Source organism: Ochlerotatus camptorhynchus, unplaced genomic scaffold (assembly GCF_037179485.1).
Source record: "Ochlerotatus camptorhynchus isolate MF236.1 unplaced genomic scaffold, CSIRO-AGI_Acam_v1.1 ptg000247l, whole genome shotgun sequence".
In the NCBI taxonomy this organism is placed as follows: Eukaryota; Metazoa; Arthropoda; class Insecta; order Diptera; family Culicidae; genus Ochlerotatus; species Ochlerotatus camptorhynchus.
The window spans coordinates 1,021,833-1,048,835 of record NW_027040737.1 but is presented as its reverse complement, the minus strand read 5'-3'; the positions used below and the strand labels follow the sequence as shown (position 1 = coordinate 1,048,835).

The 27,003-nt window shown below is 41.4% G+C and overlaps 2 protein-coding genes across 3 annotated transcripts in view; both read left to right on the top strand.

Annotated features, from left to right (window-relative positions):
* LOC135704764 (uncharacterized) overlaps window positions 1–27,003 on the top strand; it is a 126,784-nt gene that overhangs the window by 24,524 nt on the left and 75,257 nt on the right. The window lies entirely within an intron of this gene.
* Window positions 742–15,826, top strand: LOC135704746 (uncharacterized). 2 transcript variants are annotated; one of them, XM_065226228.1, is made up of 4 exons: window positions 742–1,454; window positions 1,517–2,153; window positions 14,807–15,606; window positions 15,711–15,826. In XM_065226228.1, exons 1-4 carry the CDS (start codon window positions 876–878, stop codon window positions 15,720–15,722), a joined length of 2,028 nt encoding a protein of 675 aa, XP_065082300.1. In that variant the 5' UTR covers window positions 742–875; the 3' UTR covers window positions 15,723–15,826. The 2 variants fall into 2 exon arrangements, with proteins under 2 accessions (XP_065082300.1, XP_065082299.1); XM_065226227.1 differs by having other exon boundaries at window positions 15,708–15,826.

The window sequence follows — 27,003 nt, the reverse complement described above, 5'->3', positions numbered from 1 at the left end:
ATTAGCGCGAAATCTGTTTGCATAGCAGTGGTTATGAAAAGAGAAAGTCGATGAAGAGAATCGATCAAAGCAGATAGGACCATTTGAAATGTTCATCGAGAAATGTTTTCTACATCAAACCGTACCGAATCCCATCTGATCTAGTACTGCTCGAAATATAACCCCGGATTAAATAATTTCGTCCAAACAATCAACGGCCAAGTCGACACCAAAGCTTCACTTCAGACTGGGTAGCAAATCAAGCTGAAATTGCATTAGGTCCTAAGTAACGTTGACAGATTCTCTTCGTCGACTTTCTCTTTGTATCCCCATGGCCATACACAGCAAAAAAAGTTGTTGAATATTACATCGAAACTGCTGCAACCAGGTCAATCTATCGGTTGTGTAATATCACATTGTACGATGTTCATCGATTTTGCGAACAAAATTACATCCATTGATGTAATATTGTATCTGCTTTTTGCTATTACATCATTATTTCATACATCAGCTTGAATTACGTTGATCGATTTTACATTTTTTTTTGCTGTGTATAGACATTCCTAGGTATTTTAAGCACACAGATCGATAAAAGAGTCTTTAATCTAGCATCCAATACGACAAAAACAACTTGAAACGGTTATGTGCTCAACTTATTAACGAAAGTGAAAGTCGACGAAGAGAATCGATCAATGTAACATTGGACCTAATGCAATATACAGCTTGAAATGTGCGCCATTCGTGCGGTGAACTGGCCAAGCAGTAAGCAGTCAAAAGTTGAATGTTCTGTCAAAGTCCAGCAACGAGGTTTCCGGACCTGAGTTTTTCCGTTTTTCTTACGTGCCACTTCGGGTCAAAGTTTCCGTGGTTACCGTGTGCGGTTTCGAATTCGCATCATGAAGAGATCTTCAGCGCCGGCTGCATCACAACCGTTTCTGTTCAATCAAACATTCCCGACTGATATTCAGTTCAGTTGCGCCATGAATTCCTCAACCTTCCGAATGAATAATTCGCCTCAACAGCATCAGCATCTTGCCCCATCAGCAATAATTCCTCCGTTCGAGGGCCCATTCCAGGTGATCGAACCGGGAAGCGAACTGTACATCGAGATGGGTCCCGATTTTGACTACTGCGTGGACCCATTCGGTGGGATTGGCATTATGGAACAGCAGGAACTGTTCATTTCGGGGAACGGAATTCCGCAGGACGTGCTGGATGATGTGTTTCGACTGGACGATGAGGCTGAAGCGGCTGGAGGTGCCATCCCCAAACAGTATCCCGTTGCAGACGGGCTTTCGATGAAGCAGTACGAGAATCAGCTGGTAGCTGAAATGGAGGAGCTGTTCCCGGAAGTGAAGTCGACTGTGCAAAGAAGTCGTCTGATGGAGGAACTGGTCAAGAAGAGTCCTCCGGAGAATCCCTGCTACATGAAAGTTCATTTGAAAGGCGAAGGTGCGACAAAGAAGGGACGAAAGGTAGTATTTGTTATGTTAGCTTAGAAAGAGTTTTTGAGCAAGACGATTTTTTGAATTTGTAGATGCCCACAGCACCGCGCGACGCGCGCAGAGGCTTCCGCTGCGTTGAAATGGTCGATGACAGTGGAACCGCTTTCAAAGCCAAGTTCTACGATCACATGCCTAAGCAGCAATTTACACCCATTCCTCCGCACGACATTTCCATCCAACACCGACGAGTAGCCGAACTGCTTCAATCGCCCACGCTGAAGAACGTAAGCCCGGAGATGGCAAGCAAAATCGAAATTCTGGCCAGCGGTAAACGGGACGTAACCCTCGCCAAGGTTCGCCCTTCCGATACCAAGAGCTCAACAACCACCATTGTCATAAAGACCCCGAAGCGAACAATTGCTTCCAGCGGCACCACGGTTGATCCACCGGCAGACTTCCCCTTGCCCATGGCGATGATCAAGCAGGAGCCATCCTTTGATGCCACTCCGATCGAAGTCCCGATCATTATGCCAACGCCGGTCAACAACAAACAACCCCGCAAGCAGAAATTGCACTCGCTATCGCAGTGCGATGTGGTGTTCAATGAAGTCACCAATGCAGCGACCACTGTGGCTGGACCCAGTGACAGTCGTGGTCCACCAGCGCGCAAACCTGTGCCCCGTAGCCGTGGGCTGCCGCCGAATGACTTCGTCACCGTCACAATTACGGGTGAGTACACGCGGACCGTTACGGTTAGTGAAATCATTGAAAGCATCGTTGATAGAAAGTATCAACATCTGTAGGTGATTTAGACTCTTGACTCTTTCTTTTTTACCTCTGTTAGTGACTCTTCTATTAGTTTTATTCAATAGTGACTATCATTTTTTTTCTTTTATCCATTGTAACTATCCATCATTTTCTTTATGCGTGGTAGATTGTAGATTAGTAGAATTTAGTTCTTAAATATAATCCTCTGAGCATTTCCACTGCGGTTTGCAATGTAACAATTGGTAGGTTTCTCTACAAACCAAAATCCGAAGGAAGCAGGTGCCTGTTTCGTGTGGAAGACGGTGTTTGATTTGTTTTCTTTCCATACGTTGCTACATAGTTCGTTTTCGGTTTATTTGTGGTGTGTTCGCTCTGTAAATCAAGAACGAATTGTTTAACCCTTGGTATCACTTAAGCTATTTAATTCAGGGCTGTGCAGAAAAAGTACTGATTCCGAATCCGACTCCGACTGTTATGAAACAATAATTTGGTCTACGTGCACATTTTTTTAGTCATGTTAAGAAAAATATTATAATACAACTCTCGCGTAACATTTGAAAAGGGCCTATCAACGTTTGTAAACAATACTTACTAGGGTCTATACTCACGAACCGAAGTTATTATGCCGCGGATACACTTGTATGACAAACTATTAGCATGAGCCTTATTTGTATAATAAAACTCATGCTCATATATCCCTCCCCTTGGCTAGTTTTTGCACCTTGCTGTTGGTGGGCGGGCTTAATTTCATGCTAGTGGAGTGTTGGAGACGGTAGGTTTATGGTCGGCGTTGCTGGCTCATTCCGCGATAGAATGGCGTCATGGGCAGGCAATTTTGATGACTAAGCTGCCCCTCTCTGATAAACCACTGCATGAGAGAACCAAAGATCTAGTCTAGCAGTGATAGTATCACACTTGTTACTCCTTTAATTGAGAGCCGCGTCGTAGTACGCTTACGTATAGGCACTGACGTTGGGTGTGATACTGGCGGGTTTTGCCGCAAATCACTCTTATTTTATTTGTTTTTACGCAGATAGATTTATTTGGGTTTGCAAGGGAATTATACTATTGAAATATTTCAGAAAGTGCCCAACGGTGCTCCTTCTATTTGCGTGACAAGCTTTCATTGTTGTTTTCATTGAAGTATTACCCAGGAAACAATGTTAAACATCATTTTTGTACATGGTATTGTAACTAATCTTATATGTGCTTCATTATGATTTGGGATAAGTGTTTGAACTATGGCTCGAGTTTTCCACTGTGGTGTGCTTCTATTGTGACATACCCATATGTATTTTTGTGGTGCGACATAGTGGAAACGTGAGAGCGTAATTGGAACATATACCCTATATAATTTAAAAATCAGCTAGGAAACTAACTTCAAAATGAAGCATTTTAGTCACATGAAGGTGTTACCTGGGTCGAACTAAGATATAATAAATAGGTATAGGTCAAAATCAAAAGTACTTGAAACACGTTTAATTTTAGATTACAAGCACAAGTGCAGGTACTTAATAAAGCATGGGTTATGCTTGATTAGGTGAATTAGAGCTTTTAATAATTTATAAAATTAGACTAATGAGATATCATAATCATCAAATGAACTTAACTAAGAAACTTCAGAAAGTCTAATGACATTAAGTAGATTAACAAAAGAATTAGGATGCGGGGGGTCCGTTTAGGGAGGCAACTAACCTTTAAAGTTGTAGAATAAATCTTCTTATTTAGTCTTGAACTTTAAAAAGAAAACGCAGGCAGACCAATAGCATTTAGCAGATTAACAAGGAGAGGAATAGTTTAGGAAATAAGTAAAAGTAGAGGTATGTGACAATTAATAGCTTTTAAACTTTTAGAGGTATTGTATTCCCCTGAGTTTGTTGTACTCGATTACTATATTATTCTCTCAATACGCGAAATCTCTTACATATGCGGTTAAAGCATTTGAGTTAACTTATTTCTTAGTGTTCAAGTACTTACATTTGTAAACAGCAGTCAATGTTAATCTATGAACTAAACCATACGTAAAATCGATCTTTCCTTATGTGGTATTGATGCATGTTTAACTTTTCGCGGCTGGATTTAACGCGCCTACGTCTACGGAGCTTACGCAGAAGTGATACGCAATTCGGTAGAGCTTGTCAAACGCTTTTGAGCTTCTGTAGTATAGAATTTGTACGGTACGGTCGCGAAATCTTTAAAATGATTGATACGTGCGGTAAAATAACTAAATTGAAACAAAGCTCAACAGTAAAATAAGTAGAATATTTAGGGAGGAAACCAAAATAAATCAACTTGCCAACATAGGCTATCACATTTATTTTGGTGGCACTCTTTAAATGATAATAAGCCTTTTTTCTCGCTTCGGTTGTCTCGCACGGCTTTCGGAATTCGCGCGGTTTTCGTAACTTACATAATTTAGATATTTCGTTCGAAACGGATTTACTTATTCAATCGGTTTACTACGCGGATGTATCTACGCGCACACGTCACAGCATTTTTTCTATAACTATCTTGAAACAATACATACGGAATCCAGTGTTCAAGCAGCCAACATAGGCTAGTCCTTCTGCTGTATTGTCAAAGATAGAAGCAAAATTTATTCAAATGGGTCAAGTCTTGAAAATTAAGCTGTCACGCAGCTCCAGCTTGATACCCAAAAAAAAAAAAAAAAAAAAAAATAAAACTCATGCTCATATATGGTCAAACTTGTATAGATTTTGTATATGTAGTGATTCCTACTAACTGGCAACACTGTAATGTATGTACGTCCTGAACTTTGGAGAAGTATAACAAAAAGTTACTTCCTCGCGTACCTACGCATGTATTTTGGCGACAATCAGAGAAACAGAGAAACCCGGGATTAAACTCGCTGAGGTAAGCTCTAACGTAATGGAGCAATGGTTAAATTCGGTACCTAAACGTTAGTTTACGACTCGGAATACTAGTTTTACGTGAGAAATAAACCAAAAATAATATTTGGGGTATTATCTCAAATCGATGCCGTTTTGACAAGGACGGCAGACGAGCTAAAAGCGAGACGGAAAACGCATCCGACACTCGGGATTTTTCGACAAAGGTTTTTTTTTTGGTGTTTGGTAAGAAGAGGAGCTAAAACAAACGTGAAGATAAACAGTGTCTCGCCATAGTTGCTTAAAAGATGATGGAAAACAGCAAATTTACTTTGTTACCTTTTGACACCACTAAGTTAGTAGCACTTTGTCTGTGGTAGCACCATAGAGGTAACTCTAAAGCAAACCCCACACGGTAAGAAATATTGTCAATACTTACAAGTATTGACAATAATATTGATGTATTGACGTCAATATAGAATATATTGACAATACGATTATTGTCAATACAAATAGTCGTGTAGGGTCCACTTAAGACTAAAAGGTCCCGAAATAACGTGCTCAACTTTTTGGCTCAGCTCTGGTACTCTCTTCGGTCCCAAGCTAATCGAATCACCCCTCGAAACATAGGAAAATCCACTAACCCCTCATTTTATCTGTCAAACTTTCATAGCGAATCAAAATAAACATCGTGTAGTACTAGAATTTCGACTAGAATGGGATACGTTAATCGTTTACTTGGGACCAATAGGCTAGTCAAGTAATGAGCCACTTTAAAATCGTTAGTTTCGTATTGATTGTTGGTAGCACTAACACCAACCGGTGGAAACTAACGATTTTAAATTGGCTCACTACTTGACTAGCCTATTGGTCCCAAGTACATCGATTAACGTACCCCATTCTAGTCGAAATTCTAGTATGAAAGTTCGACAGATAATATGAGGGGTTCGTGGATTTTCTTATGTTTCGAGGGGTGCATCGATTAGCTTGGGACCGAAGATAGTACCAGAGCTGAGCCAAAAAGTTAAGCACGTTTCTTCGGGACCTTCTAGTCTGAGAGTTACCTCTATGCTAACACCGCATATTTTTTTTTAGTCAGTCCCTTCAACACTTTTGGGTCATTCGTGACTTGTCCAGGGGTGAGATTTGAACTCGTGATTTTGGCGTGAGAGGTATGGATGTTAACCACTACGCCGCATCGATTGAAACACGCTGGATGAAATGGAAGAGATCTCTGGAGTTGTTCCTACTGTGTTACCTGACTTATAACGTAACGAATATATACGTTGTATATACGAATATATACGTTGTATACGAGTACCATGTCTAATTTTATATTGCAAATGCTATGCAAAATTAGACGAGTCATGCGTTGTATTCGGCGTTAAAAGTCAGGTTACACAGTAGACGTGAATTGTGTTGCTCTCATATCCAGTGGATCACAGATACAGGACATTTTTTTTCGATACACCTGGACACGATGCACTCCCGCCAGCGGACACGGATAAGATTGCTGTATGCTCATTTTGAATTTTTCTCCCAAAGTTTCTTGCGATCGGTACGTGTTCCGGAAAATTAAGCAAACTGAAGATGAATCTGTGGAGAAATTCGTCGTTCGCCTTCGAGAGCAAGGGCGCCTGTGAGAGTACGGGAATGCACTCGATATGCAAGTTACAGAACAGGTGTTTGACAACAGCCTATCGGGCGAGCTGCGCGAAGTGATTATTAAGAAGAAGTTTATTTGTTTATTTGTTTATTTGTTATGGTTGCATCAACAGACTAGAAATAGTCCCAATGATGTGTTGTAAAAAAGTACAGATTATACAGACGCAATACATATACTACAGTTACTACAGTTACAAACGAAAATAACTAGGAAAGTATTGTCAAGTTACTAAAAATTTATAAGTCTTAAATTTTACACTTAGCTGTTGGGCATCAAGCGCCTTCGGTCAGCAAAAAAGGCAGAGAATTTTCGGTTGACCACCAGTCGGTTTAGACTACACCAGTCAGCAAAGATGTCAATCTGATTTTGGAGAGAACGGCAGTCGGCGAGTGAGCGGAAGAAAAACTTTCAGATCGTCTGCAAACGATAATCGTGGCTCTGTGATAACATGGTGAACGTCGTCGAAGTAGAGAAGAAATACCAATGGTCCCAGATAGCTACCCTGAGGTATACCGGACTTTGCGCAGAAGCTTGCTGAGCGACAAGTACCCAAAGTTACTGTCAATTGGCGCTCCGTGAGGTATGAACGTAACCATCTCAAAAGATTTCCACCGATCCCTAGCCTATCAAGCTTAGCGATCGCAATTTCGTGGTTCAGCTTATCGAGGGCTGCCGTAAGATCTGTGTAGATAACGTCCGTTTGGGTCCGAGCAATCAAACTGTCTGTGATGTAAGACGTTAGGCACAGCAGGTTCGTAGTTGTGGAACGCCCAGTTATGAATCCGTGTTGATCTGTACTTAGATATTGCCTGCAATGCGCATTTAGGGACTCTATGACAACCAATTCAAAAAGTTTTGATACAGCACTCAGCGACGTGATTCCCCGGTAGTTGTTTACGTCGCGTTTGCTTCCCTTTTTATGAACAGGAAACATATCCGCAGTCTTCCAGCAAGACGGAAAGATGCCGCTGGAAAGAGAGAGCTGGAATATGCGGCGCAGTGGATCTAAAAGACAAGTGATGTTTTTTTTTAAGAATAATCGACGGAACACCATCGGGTCCAGCCTTAGTTGAAGTCTTAAGTTTAGATGCTGCTCTAGAAATCGTATCTGTAGTGGCTTCGACCATGCTGAGCGTTTGGTTGATCAAAGGAACATTACTGGCCGCGGAAGTAATGATATTAGCGGAGAGTTGCTCGGCTTCAAACACACTAGCAAATTTGGCTGAGAACAGGTTGCAAATGTCTTGTTGATTTCCAGCAGTTTCACCATTAAAAATCATGGAAGAGGGTAAGCCGACTTCCCTGCGTTGCTCATTTACGAAGTTCCAGAAGGATTTCGGGTGTGATTTTAGCCGCCGTTGAATCCTCCTTTGATAGCGTTGAAAACAGAGACGACTTAACCGCTTATACTCGTGGTTGAGTCTGACATAGTAGCATTTCAGCGGCAGTGTGCGGAGTTTAGTAAATCTTCTGAGAGCAGCCTTCTTAGTTCTTTTCAACGAGCGAAGTTCTTTTGTCATCCACGGGACGCGAGAGTCGATATGGATGATCTTTTTGGAAACGTGTCTGTCAATGACATATGCCAAGACGTGAGAAAAGGTTTGTGCAGCAATGTTGACGTCCACAGGATCTAGAATATGCTCCCAATCTAGGTTAGACAGCACATGGACGATACTGCGATAGTCAGCTCTACGGAAGTCATATGACACAGCGTTTGGAGTTCTGGTGAAATCATGGACAATATTATTTTCAATCACGATAACTAAAGCAGGGTGATGATGCACTACCTTGACTAAAGGTTCGGGTGCCGTGGAGAGGAAAGGAGCTGTATCAAGAGCACTCACAAAGCAGAGATCCAGGGTGCGGTTGTTTTCATTCAACAGGCCATTGATTTGTGACAGAATTGCGGTACTATAACTGTCCAGGAGCTAGATGGTTCCTACGTGGAAAGATGAACGCTCGTGATCAGGACAAAAGAAACCACTATGGGTTGGAGTCCATGCAATGTCCGGTAGGTTAAAATCGCCAAGAACAATAACTTCGTCGGAAGGGCCTGCTTTGTCTGAAGCGGCCAAGACGGATCGACAATGTGCGTCAATAAGCTCCAAATCACGGGTTCGATCTGGAGGAATGTACACTGCACAGAGAGGCAATTGACGATCACCAAGTTGAATAGCCACCCACATTTGTTCAACCCTGTTCCAGGAATCGTCCTCGATAACTTCTGCTTTCAGCTTGGACTTAACTGCGATAAGGACGCCTCCCCCAGTAGTTTTACTACTATTATTCGTGTTTCGATCGCAGCGAAATATTTCGTAGCCAGCACCAAAGACATAGTTTGAAATGGTTCGATTATTGAGCCATGTTTCGGTCAAAACTAAAATGTCGTAGCAGTGATCCATGACGGCCAGATGATAATCTTCCACGAGGCCGTTCATACCGCCAACGTTCTTATACTAAATCGTTATGTCCGACCTCCGCTTTTCGGAAACAATGAAAGGTTCAGCGTGTAGTTGCATTTGGGAGCTGGTAGATGTCACTTGACGGAGGAAGGATGTTCGAGTAGGGCCGCGGGAAACCAAGATACTTTCAGACGATAATATTGATGAATGTGGAAGAAATCGTGCAGGAGGCACGGCTCTTGGAACCAGTGAACCATGATGAAGGATGGAGGATGTGAAGCGAAATTAAGCTTTTATGGGCCGAAGTTGTGTGAACCAAATCAAAAAGGGTGCGAAGAAAGAAAAGTGTTTCCGATGCGACAATGTTGCACATTTTGCCAACGGTAAAAGTTGTCCCGCAAAATACAAAGTGTGTGATAGCTGTAAACTAGTGGGACATTTCCAGAAAATGTGCAAAACCAAGCCGGAGAACCAAAAACCGAAGGATAAAAGAAGTAAGAAAAAGTTGTGGCAAGCTCAGGATTCCGAGCGAGGCGGCAACGAAGATAGTGACGACGACGATCTGGTAACATGTTACACAGGTGGTGTAACATTGGATTGGATTGTCGACACCGGCGTTCACGTTAACGTTATAAATCCGAGCTACATGGCATCGTCTGAAACAACACGGATGTAAATTTAACGACGCTCAGAAATCATGGAAAATTCTCCCGGTCTATGGTAATGGTAACCTTAATAAATAAATACCATTATCGAACGATAACCCAAATGGTTGAACTTTTCCACAAATGGTTTTAATGATATCCCAAACACGTCGTTAAGCAAAATAACCATAACAATTTTATTAGGGAAACTAACAGTCCACAAGACTTTCAAAACGGAAATAACCACCCGTTCGATGCGTGAGTACATCGTTGGAGCTGGGAATCCTGGAGATCCATGCAGAGGTGTTTTGTGTGTCAGACAACGAGGAATGTGGTGTCAATCCAACAACCATGCAGGCGTTTACCGATTCCCCTAAAGGACGTAGTTGAAGGAAAGCTGAACGATCAATTGAAGTAGGATGTATCGAACTGGCGCCGTTAAATATTACATGGGCATTACCTTTGGTAGTCACGCACAACTATGCACATGTCTGGTTTGAAATCAAATTCATTAATTTTTAAATTTTTTTATTTGTAGACGTAAAACATGCTTAAAGATACTTTCAAAGTTTAACAGAATGTTCTTCTTCTGAGAGCGTTTCACAATAATATAATTTTCATTTTCTGGCCTAAAATTATGATATGACTGTGTTCCGGAAATTTGTTTGACACGATTATAACGGGTTTTAAGTTTTCTTTCCAACGCTTTATGATCTGCGAAGACGAAGGAAGAACATGACGCCAGAGTCAAACTAGTTCTAAAGCGGCTTGAAGAACATGGATTGACGATCAACAACAAGAAGTGTGAATTTGGAAAGAGGTTAGTAAACTTCATGGGTCACACCCTGTCAGAGCAAGGCATACTGCCAATGAACGTAAGATAAGTGCCATCCAGTTTTTTTGGTATCCGCAAAACTCAGCAATGCGTAGCTTTCTGGGGCTAGTGAACATGTTGGCAAGTTCATTCCAAATCTCTCGGAGATGTGGATACTACAGTCTACAGAATCGCACGCTGCTTATCACCGATGCCAGTGGAAATGGATTGGGGCCGTCTTGGTGCAGATTATCCACAACGAATCTCGAGTGATTAGTTATAAAAGCAAAAGCTTAACAAATATGGAGCGAAAATACTCGACGCTAGACAAGAAGGCCTTGGCCTGGCCATTGCTTGGGCGACAGAGCGGCTCCAAATGTACCTAACAGGTCTGGTATTTACAGTCCTGAGAGACCACAAACTGTTGGACCCTCCCTTTGGCTAGTTTTTGCACCTTGTTGCTGGTGGGCGGGCTTAATTTCATGTTAGTGGAGTGTTGGAGACGGTAGGTTTATGGCCGGCGTTGCTGGCTCATACAGCGATAGAATGGCGCCATGGGCAGGCGATGGGAATTACTAAGCTTTCCCTTTCTGATGAGCCACTGCATGAGAGAACCTAAGATCTAGTCTAGCAGTGATAGTATCACACTTGTTACTCCTTTGTTTGAGAGCAGCGTTGTAATACGCTTACGTATAGGCACTAACGTTGGGTGCGATACTAGCGGTTTTTTGTTCCACAAATCACTTATTTTTACGCAGATACATTTATTTGGGTTTACAAGGGAATTAAACTACTGAAATATTTCAGAAAGTGCCCAACAGTGCTCCTTCTATTTGCGTGACAAGCTTTCATTGTTGTTTTCATTGAAGTATTACCAACCGGTGGAACCTAAGGATTTTAAATTGGCTCACACTGGACTAGCCTATCGGTCCCAAGTACATCGATGAACGTACCCATTTCAGTCGAAATTCTAGTACTACACAATATTTGTTTTGATTTGCCATAAAAGTTTGACAGATAAAATGAGGGATTCGTGGATTTTCCCATGTTTCGAGGGGTGCATCGATTAGCTTGGGACCGAAGAGAGTACCAGAGCTGAGCCAAAAAGTTGAGCAAGTTTCTTCGGGGCCTTATGGTCTTAGAGTTATCTCTATAGTATGGAGATGGAGAAAAAAGGACATACCTCAAATCCCCTCATCCATCAATGGTGTAGCTTGAGTCATTTATCATCTGAACGCACTGTTTATTTTACTGTTTGTTTTGAATTGTTTCCTCTTTCAGTGCTGAAAAGTTCGTCACGATTAATTTTGTTTAAAAGAAGCTATACTTGATGGAAGCCGTGAACCTAAAATCAATTTTAGACACCCTCTTGGAAAATCGCGAAGTCGTTGAAATTGACGACCGGGTGCAGTGTTCTCAAACTTTTCCGTGAGCGGCGTACTATCGATCGGCAGGATCACAGCAAACGTCGTAGTGGAATGAGGGATCGGAAGCTGCATTTGAAGGTGCTGAGAGCGGTTACGGCAAACCCAGGGCTGTTTAATTATGATATCGCCAAGAAATTCAATGCCAGCCAAAGCACCTGCAGAAGGACTCGTCTGCGAGAAAGATTTCGATCTTTTCCGGCCAGTAAGCAACCAAACAGGACACTGAAGTGAAGCAGAATCTAACAAAGTACGAAGGATGTGGACGACGAAACGTACGTGAAGATGGATTATGGGCAGCTTCCCGGACAAAAGTTCTATAAAACCACTGGTCGAGGTGTTGTCCCTAGCAAGTTCAAATTCGTTTTTGCCGATAAATTTACAAGAAAGCTTACGATCTGGCAAGGTAACTGCAGCTGCGGGCAAAAAACCTAGTTTTTCGTGACAAACAAGACTATGCATTCCAAAATGTACAAGCAGGAGTGCCTGAAAAAACGTATTCTTCCGTACATTAAGGCTCACAATGGACCTGTGAAGTTTTATCCTGATTTGGCAAGCTGCCACTACAGCGGAGAAGTTCTACAGTGGTAGCGAGACAATGGGGTGGATTTCTTCGAAAAGGACATCAATCCACCCAATTGAGAAAAATTGGGCAATTGTCAAACAGAAGTTGAAGAAGAGTGGAAAGGTGACTCGGGATGCGACAGAGCTGAAGAGATTGTGGAACAAAATGGCCGTTCAGGTTAGCCAACAGAGTGTCCAAAATATGAGAAGTATTCGAAGAAAAGTTCGCGATTTCATCAAAACCGAATCGGAATAATTTGTTTCGCTATTTTTCCTTTAAAGTGACCTTCATTGTGAGTTCTCAACATTTTTATTTCATTAAGATGGTTCCGAGATACATCCGTTTTTTGCGTCTAGATTTTAAATTACTCAAGCTTTATGATCTAGGTAAATGACTGCGGGTTTGATTAGCATTGTCGCGCTATTGGCTCTTCGCTCAATTTCACCTTATGTTCAATTTTCACGCTGCTGTACTCCAGTGGAACTATCAATCTATCCTCTTCAGATCTTCTTCATGTTGATATTAGTCTAGCATCTCCTCCCAACTCTGAAAACCGTTAACGTCACGTACGAAATTAACAACACACTTTGATTGAAACTGTCAAAAATGAATCTGCAACACGATCAGCGCAACGCACTGTTTTAAATATCCACCTCCTCAAGGTGGTTTGTTTAAAGAGACGTTAATAGATGGAAGCACTGTTTTCAAAAGTTGTTTGGTATTCATCCCTATGTCTGCATGCGCAAAGTTTGTTTGCTGCGGTGATTTTAGCACAAACGGACAAGGTGATTCTGATTCAAGAACATGTCTTCAGGAACAAGATGATTTACAACAACGTAATCCAGTGTCAGGTAACGAGTTCGAACCACGAGAAGAGGTCCCGGACGAATCTGCTCTCGAAACACGTATAGAAATTACTATCTGAAGTGCGATTCGATGATGGAGGAGATTCCGGTGGCCATCACATTCAAAGCTATGGGCACTAATTCGGATAAGGAGATTAGGCAAGTGGTAAGCATCGATACGGATGCCGTTTCGATGCTGGAAGCGGTGAATCGTGGTTTATACGCAACAGCGGGCTCTGGAGTACATGGGATTGAAGCTGCTTGTGATGTGGTTTACGATGGCATCAAGTATAAGACAACGGTCGACTGGGCGAGAGATTTGCAAGCGGTGAGCAACTCGTGAATCGCTAATGTAAATTTGCTTCACAGGTGAAAGCAACCTACATCTCAGCGTTCTAAATGATGACCAGTGTGAGCTCACACTTTTAGAAAACGTGGAAGGTTCGGTGCAGCCAAGTCTGTGGGAAAATGCGTATAATCTATACCGACATCCTACAAGCTTCTCTATACGGTCAGAAAGGTGGTATCAGATTAATTGTCGATCAGGTAGATCTTCCATTCAACGATGGTGGAATGTCACCGGTTCTAATCATGAACTCGAACAGTTTCTTCGCGTGTGATAGTCGGTAAAGCTGGAGTTTTGGATGGTACATTCCAATACGGAACCGCCTTCGTTGGATCCAAGTGCCAAGATCTACAGGATGAGCTGTTTAGGAATGGTTTCAACTTCCTTGGAAAGGATTTCTTCTGCTCCCTGTTTTATTCGGTAATCACCAAAGAACCTCTCTAAACGTACATCTATTCCGGTCCTCTACCTCTACCGGTCTACTACCAAAAACTAAACCACTTGACCCAGGATAAAATACACGTGTCTCGATCAATAACTGAAATGGCCCAACAAGCTTTTGTAAACAGCATATTGTAAGCCCTTTCCTCGCAAAGCTGCCCACACAAATATCTGAGTCTTTGGAATAGATTCTGAGCAACCTAGTTTCTTGAGAGGATATCTGAAAGACGTGATTTCAATTTTTGGACAGTAGAAAATCTTCAGAATAATACTTGAAGTTGAAGAAATCGGGCTTTTTTAAAGTTCCAGTTCAAAACAAGTCACCATGCACGGGCATCCAACCACTTCGATATCGTGAGATTAGCAGCGCTGTTGATGACCTGGACAGTGCACTTCGTAGATTCATTATTGATTTCGGGCAGAAAATCAGTGCTGGAAGATAAGTAGTTCATAATTATTCGCTGGGTTTCGGAGTAGTAAGACTAATGAAACTATGTAGATATTTCATTGACCATCCGCAGTAGGAATGCTCAGTTCTGACTATTCAGTAACCCCTCTTCTTGTAGACCTCAGTTCTTCGAGTGTCACTTCAAACTTACAACACATTTCCGCTTCTAGATGCTACCAGCAGTGCTAAGAAGGAGCAATTCCAGCCGGCTCGTCCATCGACTCCACGCGCATCTACCACCAATTGGACAGCAATCTCAATTCCATCCCCCAACCAAGCACCACTCCCACCGAGCCAAGCCTACCCCTTCAGGAAGCGCTCGCTAGTTACTCATTACCGTATTCAAATGACACCCAACCACAACCGGGTGTCCGGCCAATCGGTAGAATCGATCGAAATCCTGGACACCACCGACGAAGAAACCGAAACCAGCGGACCGTCAACGGTCATCGCTGCTCCCGAGCCGGCAGCGAAAGAAGTACCGAAGCTCCCGGGAAACACCGAATCGATCCAGTGCCCCTTCTGCTGCAAGGTCTTCTTTTCGTCACACGCGCTCATGCTTCACGGCCAGAACTGTGCCGACGCTGTCCTGTTTGGGAACCCAGCGACCAACGAGCAACAGTCGTCCAGCAAAACGGCAACCAAGAGCGTGCTCAAATCTTCCACGGAAAAATCCAAACCGACGGATCCAAATCGACCGAAGCAGGAACCTGATCAGCAACCGACATCGGGCTCAACAAAGAATGTCACGCAGCGCCGTACTATTCGCCGGTTGAGTATCGAAATACTGCCTACGGCATTCAGTATCGACAATTTGCTGCTGTGCGATGTCTGCAAGAAGACATTCCGCAGCCAGGTCCACCTGGCTGTGCACCAGAATATTCACAAAACACCGACCGTGTGCCAATTCTGCAAGAAGAAGTTCTACGAGCCACCGCCGAAGCACAATTGCCAGGAGATGAAACGATCGGTAAGTTGAGCAGCCGGTAGGTAGGTTGATGCCGATTGCCGATTTTTCGTCGAATGACTGAGGGAAATTTATAGAGAAAAAATAATGTTTATTCTTTTCAGAAGCAGCGGAAGTGAAAGAGGTTGGGCTTTCTTTGGAATCGTGATTGCCTTGGAATGGTGGTGGAAGCTTAATTTTGAAACCGGTTGAATTAATTTTTGTTTTTGTAAAGTTGTGTGGTTCGAGGTTGAATTGAATTAAACATAAAAATAAAGTATTCTTCAACAAAACGTGTTCCCTTTGTCCTTCTTGCTTTTGGGACAGATATTTATTCGAATGGGTATTTTTAGGCTCTGAACCATTTGGCGAATTTTTTTAACTTTTGGTTAAAATTTGACAGATGGAAAGTTATTGATTAACCCTGCTATCCGAGCATGGTTATTTCTGACAGACAAGAAGTTAAACTTTGACAACCGTGGCTCGAAAACCGGTCGATCGACAGCACGGGGATTTTCGAACATAGAAAATAACTTTCGAAATGTCACTTTTAACCACGAATTAAATTTAACTCGGCAAATGGTTCACAGCCTTAGTGCGTTCCATTTGGTGAATTTTCACTTAAATTTGACAGGTGGATAATTTTCAAATAAACCTGCTATTCCATCAGTAGACCTATTTCTGACAGACAAGGAATCAATTTTGACAGACGCTTTCTCGAAAATTGGCCGATCAACAACAGAGGAAATTTCGAACATCTTAATTTATTTTCGAAGTGTCAAATTTAAGTAAAGCTTTTCCAAATGGAACTTGGTCCTTTCTTATGCCGTATGTTTTTGGTAGTAACAAATTGCATTATTCTATAGAACTAAAGTTAGTTATCAAATCAATAGAAATAAGAGAGTTGAATTGAACTCAAAATCAAAGTGTGTTGTCAAATTTTGGACAGATTTTTGTATAATGACGCATAGGAACACCATTCACAATTTTATGGGGGAGCTAACATTGAAAATGTGTTTATTTTCAAAATAACTGTTAATGTCATGGGTCATGCTTGTATTTTCCAACCCAATCTCAAAATAAGCAACTTAATTTGTCACCAAGAGTCGATGAAAGAAGGTCCTAAGGACATAAGGTCAAAGATTTCGATTTCGGTTCGACAAAATTTGAATTCCAGTTTCAGGTGGAAAATGAATAACATTTTCAAAGCGATTTCTGAAACCTTAACTATGGGAATACATATTCTACAGATGTTCATGCGTTCAAGGAGTATGAGGTTCAACATACAGTCGGTCAAATTTCATACATTCATTTTCATTATTTCAAATACGATAAAGTTTTTCAGTTTAGCTTAGCTTAGCTTAGACGGACTGCCCAGATCAATGGTTGCTACACCGTGAATGATGCAAACCAGTGAAATTGCACAATGAATCAACTTGAATGATTGACTGGGAGTGGTCGTTCATTATCAGTGTAAAATTTTCCGTGATTCCAAATACTTAAGGATCAATAACGGCGCTGGCCACGTTCTTGTAATCAGGTGGGAATGGGAAAGGAATGTTAGCGCGTGTTCTTAACTGTATTGGAGACCGAGTATTAGCTCTGCATCCCAACGAAGATAGAGGGTTAGGTTTGAATAATTATGAATCACCTTGATTACTGATGTGATTATGGTTTTGATACAATGTTCTGTTATGTTCGGAGAATAAAATTTATTTTAAATAAATAAGTGATCATTCAATATTCTCGAATTTGCCTGAACGAAGGCTGACAAAAGTGAATCATTATCAGGGTGTCGACTACCTGGAAAAACCTGGAAAGTCAGGGAATGTCAGGGAATTCTATTTATGATCTGGAAAGTCAGGGAATGTCAGGGAATTTTAATGTAGGTCAGGGAAAAAAAATAATGTTGATCACATTGCAAAAAATCATGTGTGGGACACATAAAACAATCTTTGAAATTTTATCAGTGCATGACGTCAAAGTTTTTGGGAAGATCCCGGGCATCAGATCTACTCGCTGCGTTTATGGACGCCCTTGCCGGTATCTCTTCGAACAAGTTGCTGGAAGTGTCCATGGATGGGCCCAATGTGAATTGAAGCTAGAGGTACAAAAAGGTGGCAGAAGCTGATAGATCTGGGAAGCTGTGGGCTGTATATTTTGCATAATGTATTCAAGGATAGTGTTTGCAGTATCAGTTGGAATGTTGTCAAATGTTTGCGTGGTATCTACAATATCTTCAAAGATGTACCAGCAAAACGAGCGTTTATCACGATGTATTCTGGATCTACCATATTCCTGCTAAAGTTTTGCGGTCACCGATGGTTGGAAAATATTGCTGCTGTTCAGAGAGCAATCAAAATTACTCCGCAAATACGAAAATTCATTCAAGGTGTCCAGAAAGACAAATCGAACCAACGTCAGCTTCCTACCAAGATGTTAAAAACTGTTTGAATGTCTCGCTGCTGATGGCTAATAGTACGTTCAGACTACAGATTTAAAACATGTTATAGCACTATCTTGATGGTGGTTTCTGTTTTGCAATTATTGACAACCGTTATAACATGTTATTACTCTGTAGTATGAACGTGGTATTAAGCTAGCTTTCTTCAAATCAGTTGCTGTCGAAGTTGAGCCATTTCAATGCGAATTTCAGACGGACAACCCTATGGTGCCTTTTTTGTGCAACGTGATGTCTCAAATGGTTAGAGGCATTATGGAAAGGTTCATTAATATTGACCATCTGAACAATATTGCACAGGTAAATGCACATTTGATCAATATGATCGCAAAAAGGAACGACTGGACGTTTTTTGGCACAGGTTATTGGTCGGCGTATTCAGAACTATTGTTGGTTGTGAAAATGATTTGCTGCTTATCGCATGGCAACGCCAATGCAGAGAGAGGTTTTTCGGTAAATGCAGAATATCTTTTTGAAAACATGAGGGAAGAGTCAAGGCCCAAGCGCAATTAAAGCGGAACGGCAGTGGTAGCGGAAAAGCCCGATCTGAGTAAGCCTATTTGTCGGATTGAAAACTAGTTAGAATCAAATCGAGTGCGGTTAGGCATCTTGATGTCATTTGTGACAATTGTCAAACTTGCCGTTTCCGTTCCGCTTCCGCCCACATTACGTTTCAGTCCCCGAGCAGGAACCGATAGCTAATCGATAACAAATGAATATCTTAATGTGGTATGATACCATATTTTGGTATGCATGTGGTATAAAACCTTGTTTTGATTTTGATCACTTATCGAAATATTTTGTAAAATATCAAATGAATACCAAAATAACAAAATGTGATCTTTCTGTTTTTAGACAATTACACCTAAAAGAGTTATTGAATTGGTATTAGAAGACCTTCAAAATAACAAACTATGGTATTCTGGTATCTTAATAAGCATCTGTTATCCGTTTGTTATTGTAATAACAAAAATATTTATTATTTCGTTATTCGTAGAACATTTTTTAGGTATTATTTTTGGTATTTTGTATGTCAGCCTCACTTATACCATATTTAGGTTGCCAGTTATGCTATTTCCATACCTGAATTTGGTATTAATAAGTCATTTTTCCTGGTCGGGTCGTAGCGTGTTACTCATGCAGGCGGGTTGGAAAACTTACAAATTTTGAATGAACTTATTCAGCGAGTTCGAAAAATCGCATTCGCTTTCCATGTAAACAAGGATCGTCGTATGAAAGAAGCTGTCAATTCCGAGAGCTCAAGATGCTCAAAAAGAAGCCGAGAGTTTGCAGGAGAAAATTATTCTGCTCAAATGATAAACATTTTTAAAATTAATCCGAAAATAATCACATAGGGTTTTGATCTAATTTCCGTTCTACTAAGCACATCTCGCACTTTACCTCTCTTTTTTAATGGGTTTGAACAAAACATGGAATGTTTTCATCAAAGATAACTTTTAAATTTATTCACCTTTCCATACGTGCCGTTGGATTTGATAAAGAGTCAAACAATGTTGAGATATTATTAAAAATCTAACACTGCTTCTTGATTCTAAATTCGTCCTACAAGATTCAATTCCGTCCTAACGCATTGCAACGCTATTAAATTTTCTTCGTCCTACTGATAAACGTAGAAAAAGAGAATTCGCTAGGAACGCTTCTTTTGTTTTAAGAACAATGAGTGTAAATATTCATACAATTCGCTGTAATAGGCTTCATGTTGTGGCTTATGAACTAACGGATCAGAACAAACGTATTATTGTTTCGTGCATGGTGAAATCGTTGACATTATTGATGATTTCTGCTCGATAGAACGGAAATGGGCGATTACGACGAAGTAGCGCTCTTCCCTATTCAACTTGTAATTTCTGTTTGTAATAGTACGTTCAGACTACAGAGTTATAACATGTTATAGCGCTATCTTGATGGTGGTTTCTGTGTTGCAATTATTTGACAACCGTTATAACATGTTATAACTCTCCAGTCTGAACAAGGCATAATGTGAACTCACTGAGAGAATAAAATGTTAATGATAATTAAACATAAATTTATTTGCCATGTCTGCGGTTGTCATATGGAGTTCCAGAGAGTACGAAACTGACTAATCCTCAGGTTCGGTTGCCAAAGCAAGAATAATCACTGCTCTGTTATTTTACAATAATTTATATGTTAAGAAAAAGGATCGTCTACGGGATGATGTTGATATGGCTGTGAAATTATGAACACAAATTGAGAGCTTGGTGACATTGATTAAATATTCCTATTATTACTTAGTAATGAATAGTGAGCCTAGTTGTGAGCAGTAGTTATTTATTATTATATTATAATATGTATTTATAACTCTAGGTCTATTCACATCCTTCGTAGGTAGTCGGTCATATGGTCTGTAAAAATTGTATTAGTATCAAGTTCTGTTGTACGTGCCATGAGTGTGCTATTCTTGATATTTTCGAAAGCTTGCCCTACTGCTCATTTTAAACTAACCTTAATTTACACTACGGTAGCACATCACGGTGTAGGTTCTTAGGTTTAAATAACGAAGTTTTGTGGTCTGGAATTTTTCTGAAAACCGAATGGAAAGTCAGGGAAAGTCAGGGAATTTTATTTTCGACTTTGAGTCGACACCCTGATTATAACCCGGAAATTTCCCTGCTAGTACCCTGGATGCTAAGTGTTGCCCGTTGTCTATTGTTAAGTGTTCAATCTATGCAATCTTTGGTTGAAGACGGTTTCAATTGTCTTATCTTTTCTTCATTCAAGCGGGGAACCAATAGTTAATCAATGATACAGATTTCATTTATTTCGTCAACCGACGTAGACTAGTACAAATACATATACAGTTTTTTTTACAGGGCTACAAGGCTGACATTCGTGCTTTTCTATTCCCTGAGTAAGGCAGGTTTACACCTTCTTTACATGGCTAGTTTGCTAATGGTTCGGCTGTTATCGTTCCGGTGAAACTATTGCAGGCCTGCGGATACGTTCAAAACTCGTCACCAAAGGTGTAACATTCCCGAATCGCTGATTCGGCTCTAGACGCGGTCCCTACAAAGAACATGACCCATATATGCTCGCATAGATAACGAAGCTGCGATTAAGGGCTCAACTTTTAGGGAGCTCGTTGGAAAGTCTCAACGCGAGGAGGTAAACGTAAGAGCTTTATCCCAGAAGTCAGTGGACGAGTGCAGGGATCTGGATAAGATCACAGAAGACGATCTGAGAAGTACCGAATAAGAAAGGCGCGGTCTAAGACGACGGAGATACGACTTTCCAACCGTCGTAGCAGACGAACTGGGCAAATATTTCGCCAAACTATCCGGCATCTCGGAGTACAGCGAAAGCTTCCGACAGCGAGTCCGCCCCTCTCTGTCCTCTGTGTCTGCCTTCGGAATTCCTCCAGACAACGACGACCTACCCTGTACTCTCCTGGGAAGAACTCGTGTTCACTTTCAGTCGGAGCGAACCAACTCTGGACCGCTGAAGAATACCCGGAAAACTGGAGAGAAAGCCTCGTTATACAGTTACCGAAAACCAATGTCGGGACCAAGGACATCACTGGGTTCCGTCCCATTACACTGACCTGCTGCATGGCCAAAGTCCTGGAACGGATGGTCAACAGGAGGCTGAAGCAATATCTTGAGGCCAAGGGGCTGCTTGACCATCGGCAGCACACCTTCAGACAAGGGTCACTCTTGGGGAAGTCCTGAAGGAGACAAGGTCATCAAGCGGAGATCGTCTCGCTGGACATCTCCAAAGCGTTGAACCGAACATGGACACCAGCTGTATTGAAGAAACTTGCTGATTGGGGCCTGAAAGGAAACATCCTTCACTTCGTCCGGAACTTTCTGACCGACCGATCTTTTCGGGTTTCGGTCGGAAACGTGCAATCCGGAAGTTTCAGTGAGGAAACCGGAGTGCCACAGGGTTCGGTGACCGCGGTTTACCCTCTTCCTGGTGGCCATGAATGGGGTTTTTGACCAACTACCCAAGAACGTTTACGTCTACGCGGATGACGTCCTCATTGTAACGGTGGGTCCCACCCTGCAGAGGACGAAACTGAGAGCGCAAGCGGGAGTCTCCTCGGTGGTCAGATGGGCTGACTCTGTTGGTTTCCAGCTTTCCGCCGGCAAGAGCTTGCGCTGCCATATATGTACCACTAGGCATCGCAACAACGGACAGCCCATCATGATTAAAAAACAAGCAATACAGACCAAAAACACCGTGAGGGTCTTGGGAGTGCTCCTCGATCGGAATTTATCCTCTGAGCCGCACTTTCAACAAGTAAACCTTCCAACCTGATTAAGACCATCTCCCGCCCCCACCGATTCAACAATCGCGAAATCCGCTTGCGCGTAGCTCGAGCCATCATCGACAGTCGCCTACTGTACGGTGTAGAGATTACATGCCTTGTCGCCGTGAAAGCCGTCCAGATTCTGGAACCGGTGTACAACGGCTACGTTCGAACAGTCTCCGGTCTCCTGTCCTCTACCCCGTAGATCTCCCTCCAGTGTCCAGGGTCCACTGGCACGGAGACAAAAGTTGGCAATCGCACAAGATCAAAATTGATAGCCGAATCAAGGACTGTTTCAGGGTAGGAGACAACTCGCTGGATTTACGCTGGGCAGTTGTCGAAACTCTCGGGGCGCACTACCAAGGTTATGAAGTAAGGTACACCGACGGCTCTCTCTCCAGGAGCGGAGTGGGAATGGGGGTCTCCGGAGATCGTTTGCTTGTGAGCAGATCGCTCCCGACCCAATGCTCGGTGTTCTCAGCTGAGACAGCGGCCATTCTCCACGCGGTTAAGTTACTGACTGTAACTGACTCACACAGCGTGATATTGGCCCTAACAACAGAAACACCGAAGCACAGACAAACAGACATAACACATTGAATATTTCTCACTGTAAAACATCGTCGCAAAAACATTACCGCCATCTGTTGAGTACACTGTGGTGGGTAGTACGCTGAACAGATGGCGGTAGTGTGTAAATGTCAAATGCAAGGGAATTGACAATGCGCGCCACAGGTGGCGGTACTACCAACTACGATACTTTTAAATTTACCGTTAAATGCTTGTTCGATGAACAACTTGCGAGTGTTATGTCTGTTTGTCTGTGACCGAAGCATCCGTGGATCCAAGGGACGGTAAAGCACGCGCCGCCCAACACAGTATTCATGTGGGTACCCGGTCACTGCGGGATCCAAGGGAACGTAATAGCCGACCACCTCGTCGGCTCAGGCCACACCGGACCCAGGTCCACCGGCAATGTACCGCTCCAAGATGTCAAAAAGTGGATCAAGCGGACGATTCGGAGAGCCTGGGACACCGAGTGGAGAAACAACAGGGCACACCACCTTCGGAAGATCAAGGCGACCACCGGAACCAGGAAGGATCGACCAAACATAAGAGAACAACGAGTGGTGTCAAGGCTGCGCACCGGGCACAGCAGAGTCTCCCACAACTTCGGAGGAACACCGTTCCGGAGGACCTGCGAAATCTGCGGAGTGCCAGCCACCGTGGAGGACATCCTCGTGAACTGCGCGGAGCTGGAGGACCTTCGGCTTGGAGTCAATGGGCATTCGGAACCTGTTGGGCGACGAGTCCCCGGCAGCAGCCGCCCTCATCACCTTCCTAAAGGAGGCGAACCTTTACCACAATATCTGAGTGTTCCTTGTTTGTATTTCCGTTTTGTTAGCCCTTTTGGCAGTTTTCTACACCTTTTCATTATAGCACGATAAATGTACCACAGCCAAGATTGGGAATCTCCTTCTGAGAACCCAATTTTGTTTTCTCTTTTTTTTTATACTATCTTAAGAGATGAACTAAAAATGGCTAAAAATCTCTATAATAAAAAAAACCTGGGTTAGATTGTACAATAGTATTTATCTGTCGAAAAACTGCTCATTTTTTTAAAAGAAGCAGTCATCACCAAGAGAGAGAAAATAATTTTGAGCATTCCATCAACTCTCCATATCTCGATGTTCTATATCTCGATATGTAACCATTTTATTCTATATGTCAATTTGACAGAAAAGGATGCCGAACATGCAACATGATTCAAAGGCGATATAAAAGACAAACCCGAATTTATTGCAACGCACATAAACAGCTGTAACTTTTTAACCACAGTAACAAATGGTTTGAAGTTTTCAGAGAAGATTCTTAGATGAATTTTTAGTAAGACAACAATAGACCAAGGTTCAATGGCAAACTAATACCCACTTTTCAATTAGGGAAACCAAAAGCTGTCTTTAAACTTTGTACAGTTGCGAAAAAGTTCATCCTCAGAATTCCTTGAGGTTCTTTTCGAAATTTTTAGAACTCTATGAGCTCTTTTGAAATTCTTCTCAGAAGTCGTCTGGAATTATTTTTAAAACTCTTCTTGACTTTTACTCAGAACACCTTGGAACTGAAATCCCCTTAAAGTTTTAGAAGAATTTCCTCTGCATTCTCCAGAAAGTCTTCCCAGAATGAGCTTGAAATTATCCTCGGAACTCCCTTGAAATTTTTCTCAACAGCCCTTTGGAATTTCATTCAAAATTTAATTCTCTCGGTATTCTTTTCGAAATTATCTTGGAACTATCTGCAGAATTCACTAGAAATTATTCGCAGAATCATGGAATCATCTCCAGAAATCTCTTCTTTTAGAACTGTTATTAAATTAAATTATTATTAAAGTTTATTTCTCTATTCACCACAAGGGGTAAGCCAACTGTACTTAGAGTTAATATTTTTGCAGCGAGTAAATTTGAGCAACTCATGATTATTCAAAATTGATCAAAGTAGTCGCACATTCATCAGTAAATCTAGATAGAGCTGGAATTAGGGCGTTACAGATTTTGTAAACAATGACTTCTATCGATGATTTCTAGGAACTCAAGGCTCGCCCACGCATACCATCATAACCATCGGATAGGGGAAGTCTTTGCCTACCTGATGAGGATGTTGGTTTGCGTGGGCGAGCCTTGAATTTCTAGAAATCATCGATAGAAGTCATTGTTTACAAAAGCTGTTAGGCCCTAAATCCAGCTCTATCTAGAAATAAGAATTAAAAACTGTTTTAATAAACATCAACTGTCAGAGTGATCTTTTTCGTAATATTTTCATATATTGATACTAATATTAACCAGGCAAATTCAATTCATTTATAGCACATTAGTCAGATATGCTAAATCTTGAAAAATTGTATGTTCAGGTTGTGTGACGTTAAGATTATCCAATCCAAATGAATCAATCCACAAACCCGTCTAAACTGCTGCGAAACCGTGTGAGGGTCGCTACGGGATATTTTAGCTTGGATTGGATGATTAACTTGCAGAATTGTAGAGTCAAGCGGAAGCCTTTAGGTAAGAGTGAACAATAACATATAAAACTAGCTAGATAGATATATAGCTCCACAGAAGATGCCATTAACAGTGAACTCGTTGTCTTAACATCCAGAAAGGTGTGATGGACGCTTAAAGCAAATTTGGGGTCTACAATTGGAACTGTAAACCACCGACAAACTGACATGAATGACCATAGCAAAAACAATAAAATTTCTGACCAAAGCACACTACTGACATCTGGCTCCGTGTTCACGGGAAATATTTAGCTAAGCCATGGACTCGCATGCAAAAGTTATGAATTGGTTCGTGTCTGATCTATTCTGGACACATTATTTTTATCTAGATGAAAAAATCCTATGATATTGACAGATTGGATCACTGCACATTTAAATCGGCCGTTTACGATTTTCGGGCATAAGTCAGAATTAAGTGTCATGTCGGTTTGTCGGTGTGTAAACAACAGTAATTCAAATTACATAGATCGAATTTATGAAGAAGGAAACTCAATATCCTTCTTGAGTTTCCTTCTTTATTTGAATTTACCTAGAATAAAGTTTTGAATAAACAAATATGCCTAGACGATGAAAAGCTTCTTTTCCATCGATTCCGTGACAAACTTACTAGAAAATGGAATTTCTTTTAATTAATATTCCAGAAAACCATGTGAATCCAAGATGTGAATCAGGCATTCCTAAATAAATGCAAAGGTTATTTTCTTAGATATAGTCGTGATGATGCCAAATGATGTTATACTAGAGAAGTAACGGGTTGCCTACAACGTTTTTTAAACGATTTTCAATGGAAATGCTAAATCTATGTTAAAAAATATAACCAGGAGCATTACCTAGAATAAAACAAAGATTTTTTATATTACTCTGTTAAAGATATTATGACAATTTAATTTACTATTCTTAGAGACGTTAAAATACTCTGATTTCTATTACGAATGCAACACTCTAAGCTACGATTACCAAAATAATAGGTTATTTTTACCGATAAAAATCGTTACTTTTTACTTTAAATTGGATATTTTTAACTATAAATTAGGACATTTCAGGCATAACATTTGATAACGGCACAAAAGAATTTGTAAACAAACTTTCTAAGACCCTTTACACGTTAACCAAAGTACGCCCACGCAAACCAATACCACTTTCGGAAAGGTGATAGTTCCCTGTATCCGATGATGTTGTTTACAAATGTTTTTGTGCCGTTATCAAATGGTATGCCTGATTTTTAACGTTAATTTTTGGTAATCCATAATAGCCGATAATTTAGGTATGCGCACTTTCTTCGATTATCGGTAATTTTTACCGATATTTAAGTATTCTTTACCGACTTTTAGGTATGTGTATCTTAGCGTGAATCTTCTCCATGTTGATGGTGATCATTGATTGATGATTGTTGGAAAACTACTTAGTAAGGTTTAACAACAATGTACGAAAATTAAGGGATTTTAGGATAGTGATCCAGTAGGATACGTCAATGGATGGTGATGGGTTTGAAACTTCTGAAATGTTTGCTTCGCCAAACATCTGACGACGACATTTGGGAAACAAACACGTACACAAACAGGTTGCTGTGCTACCGTGCATTCAATAAGGAGCAACTCGAGTTACTCAGAGCTACTC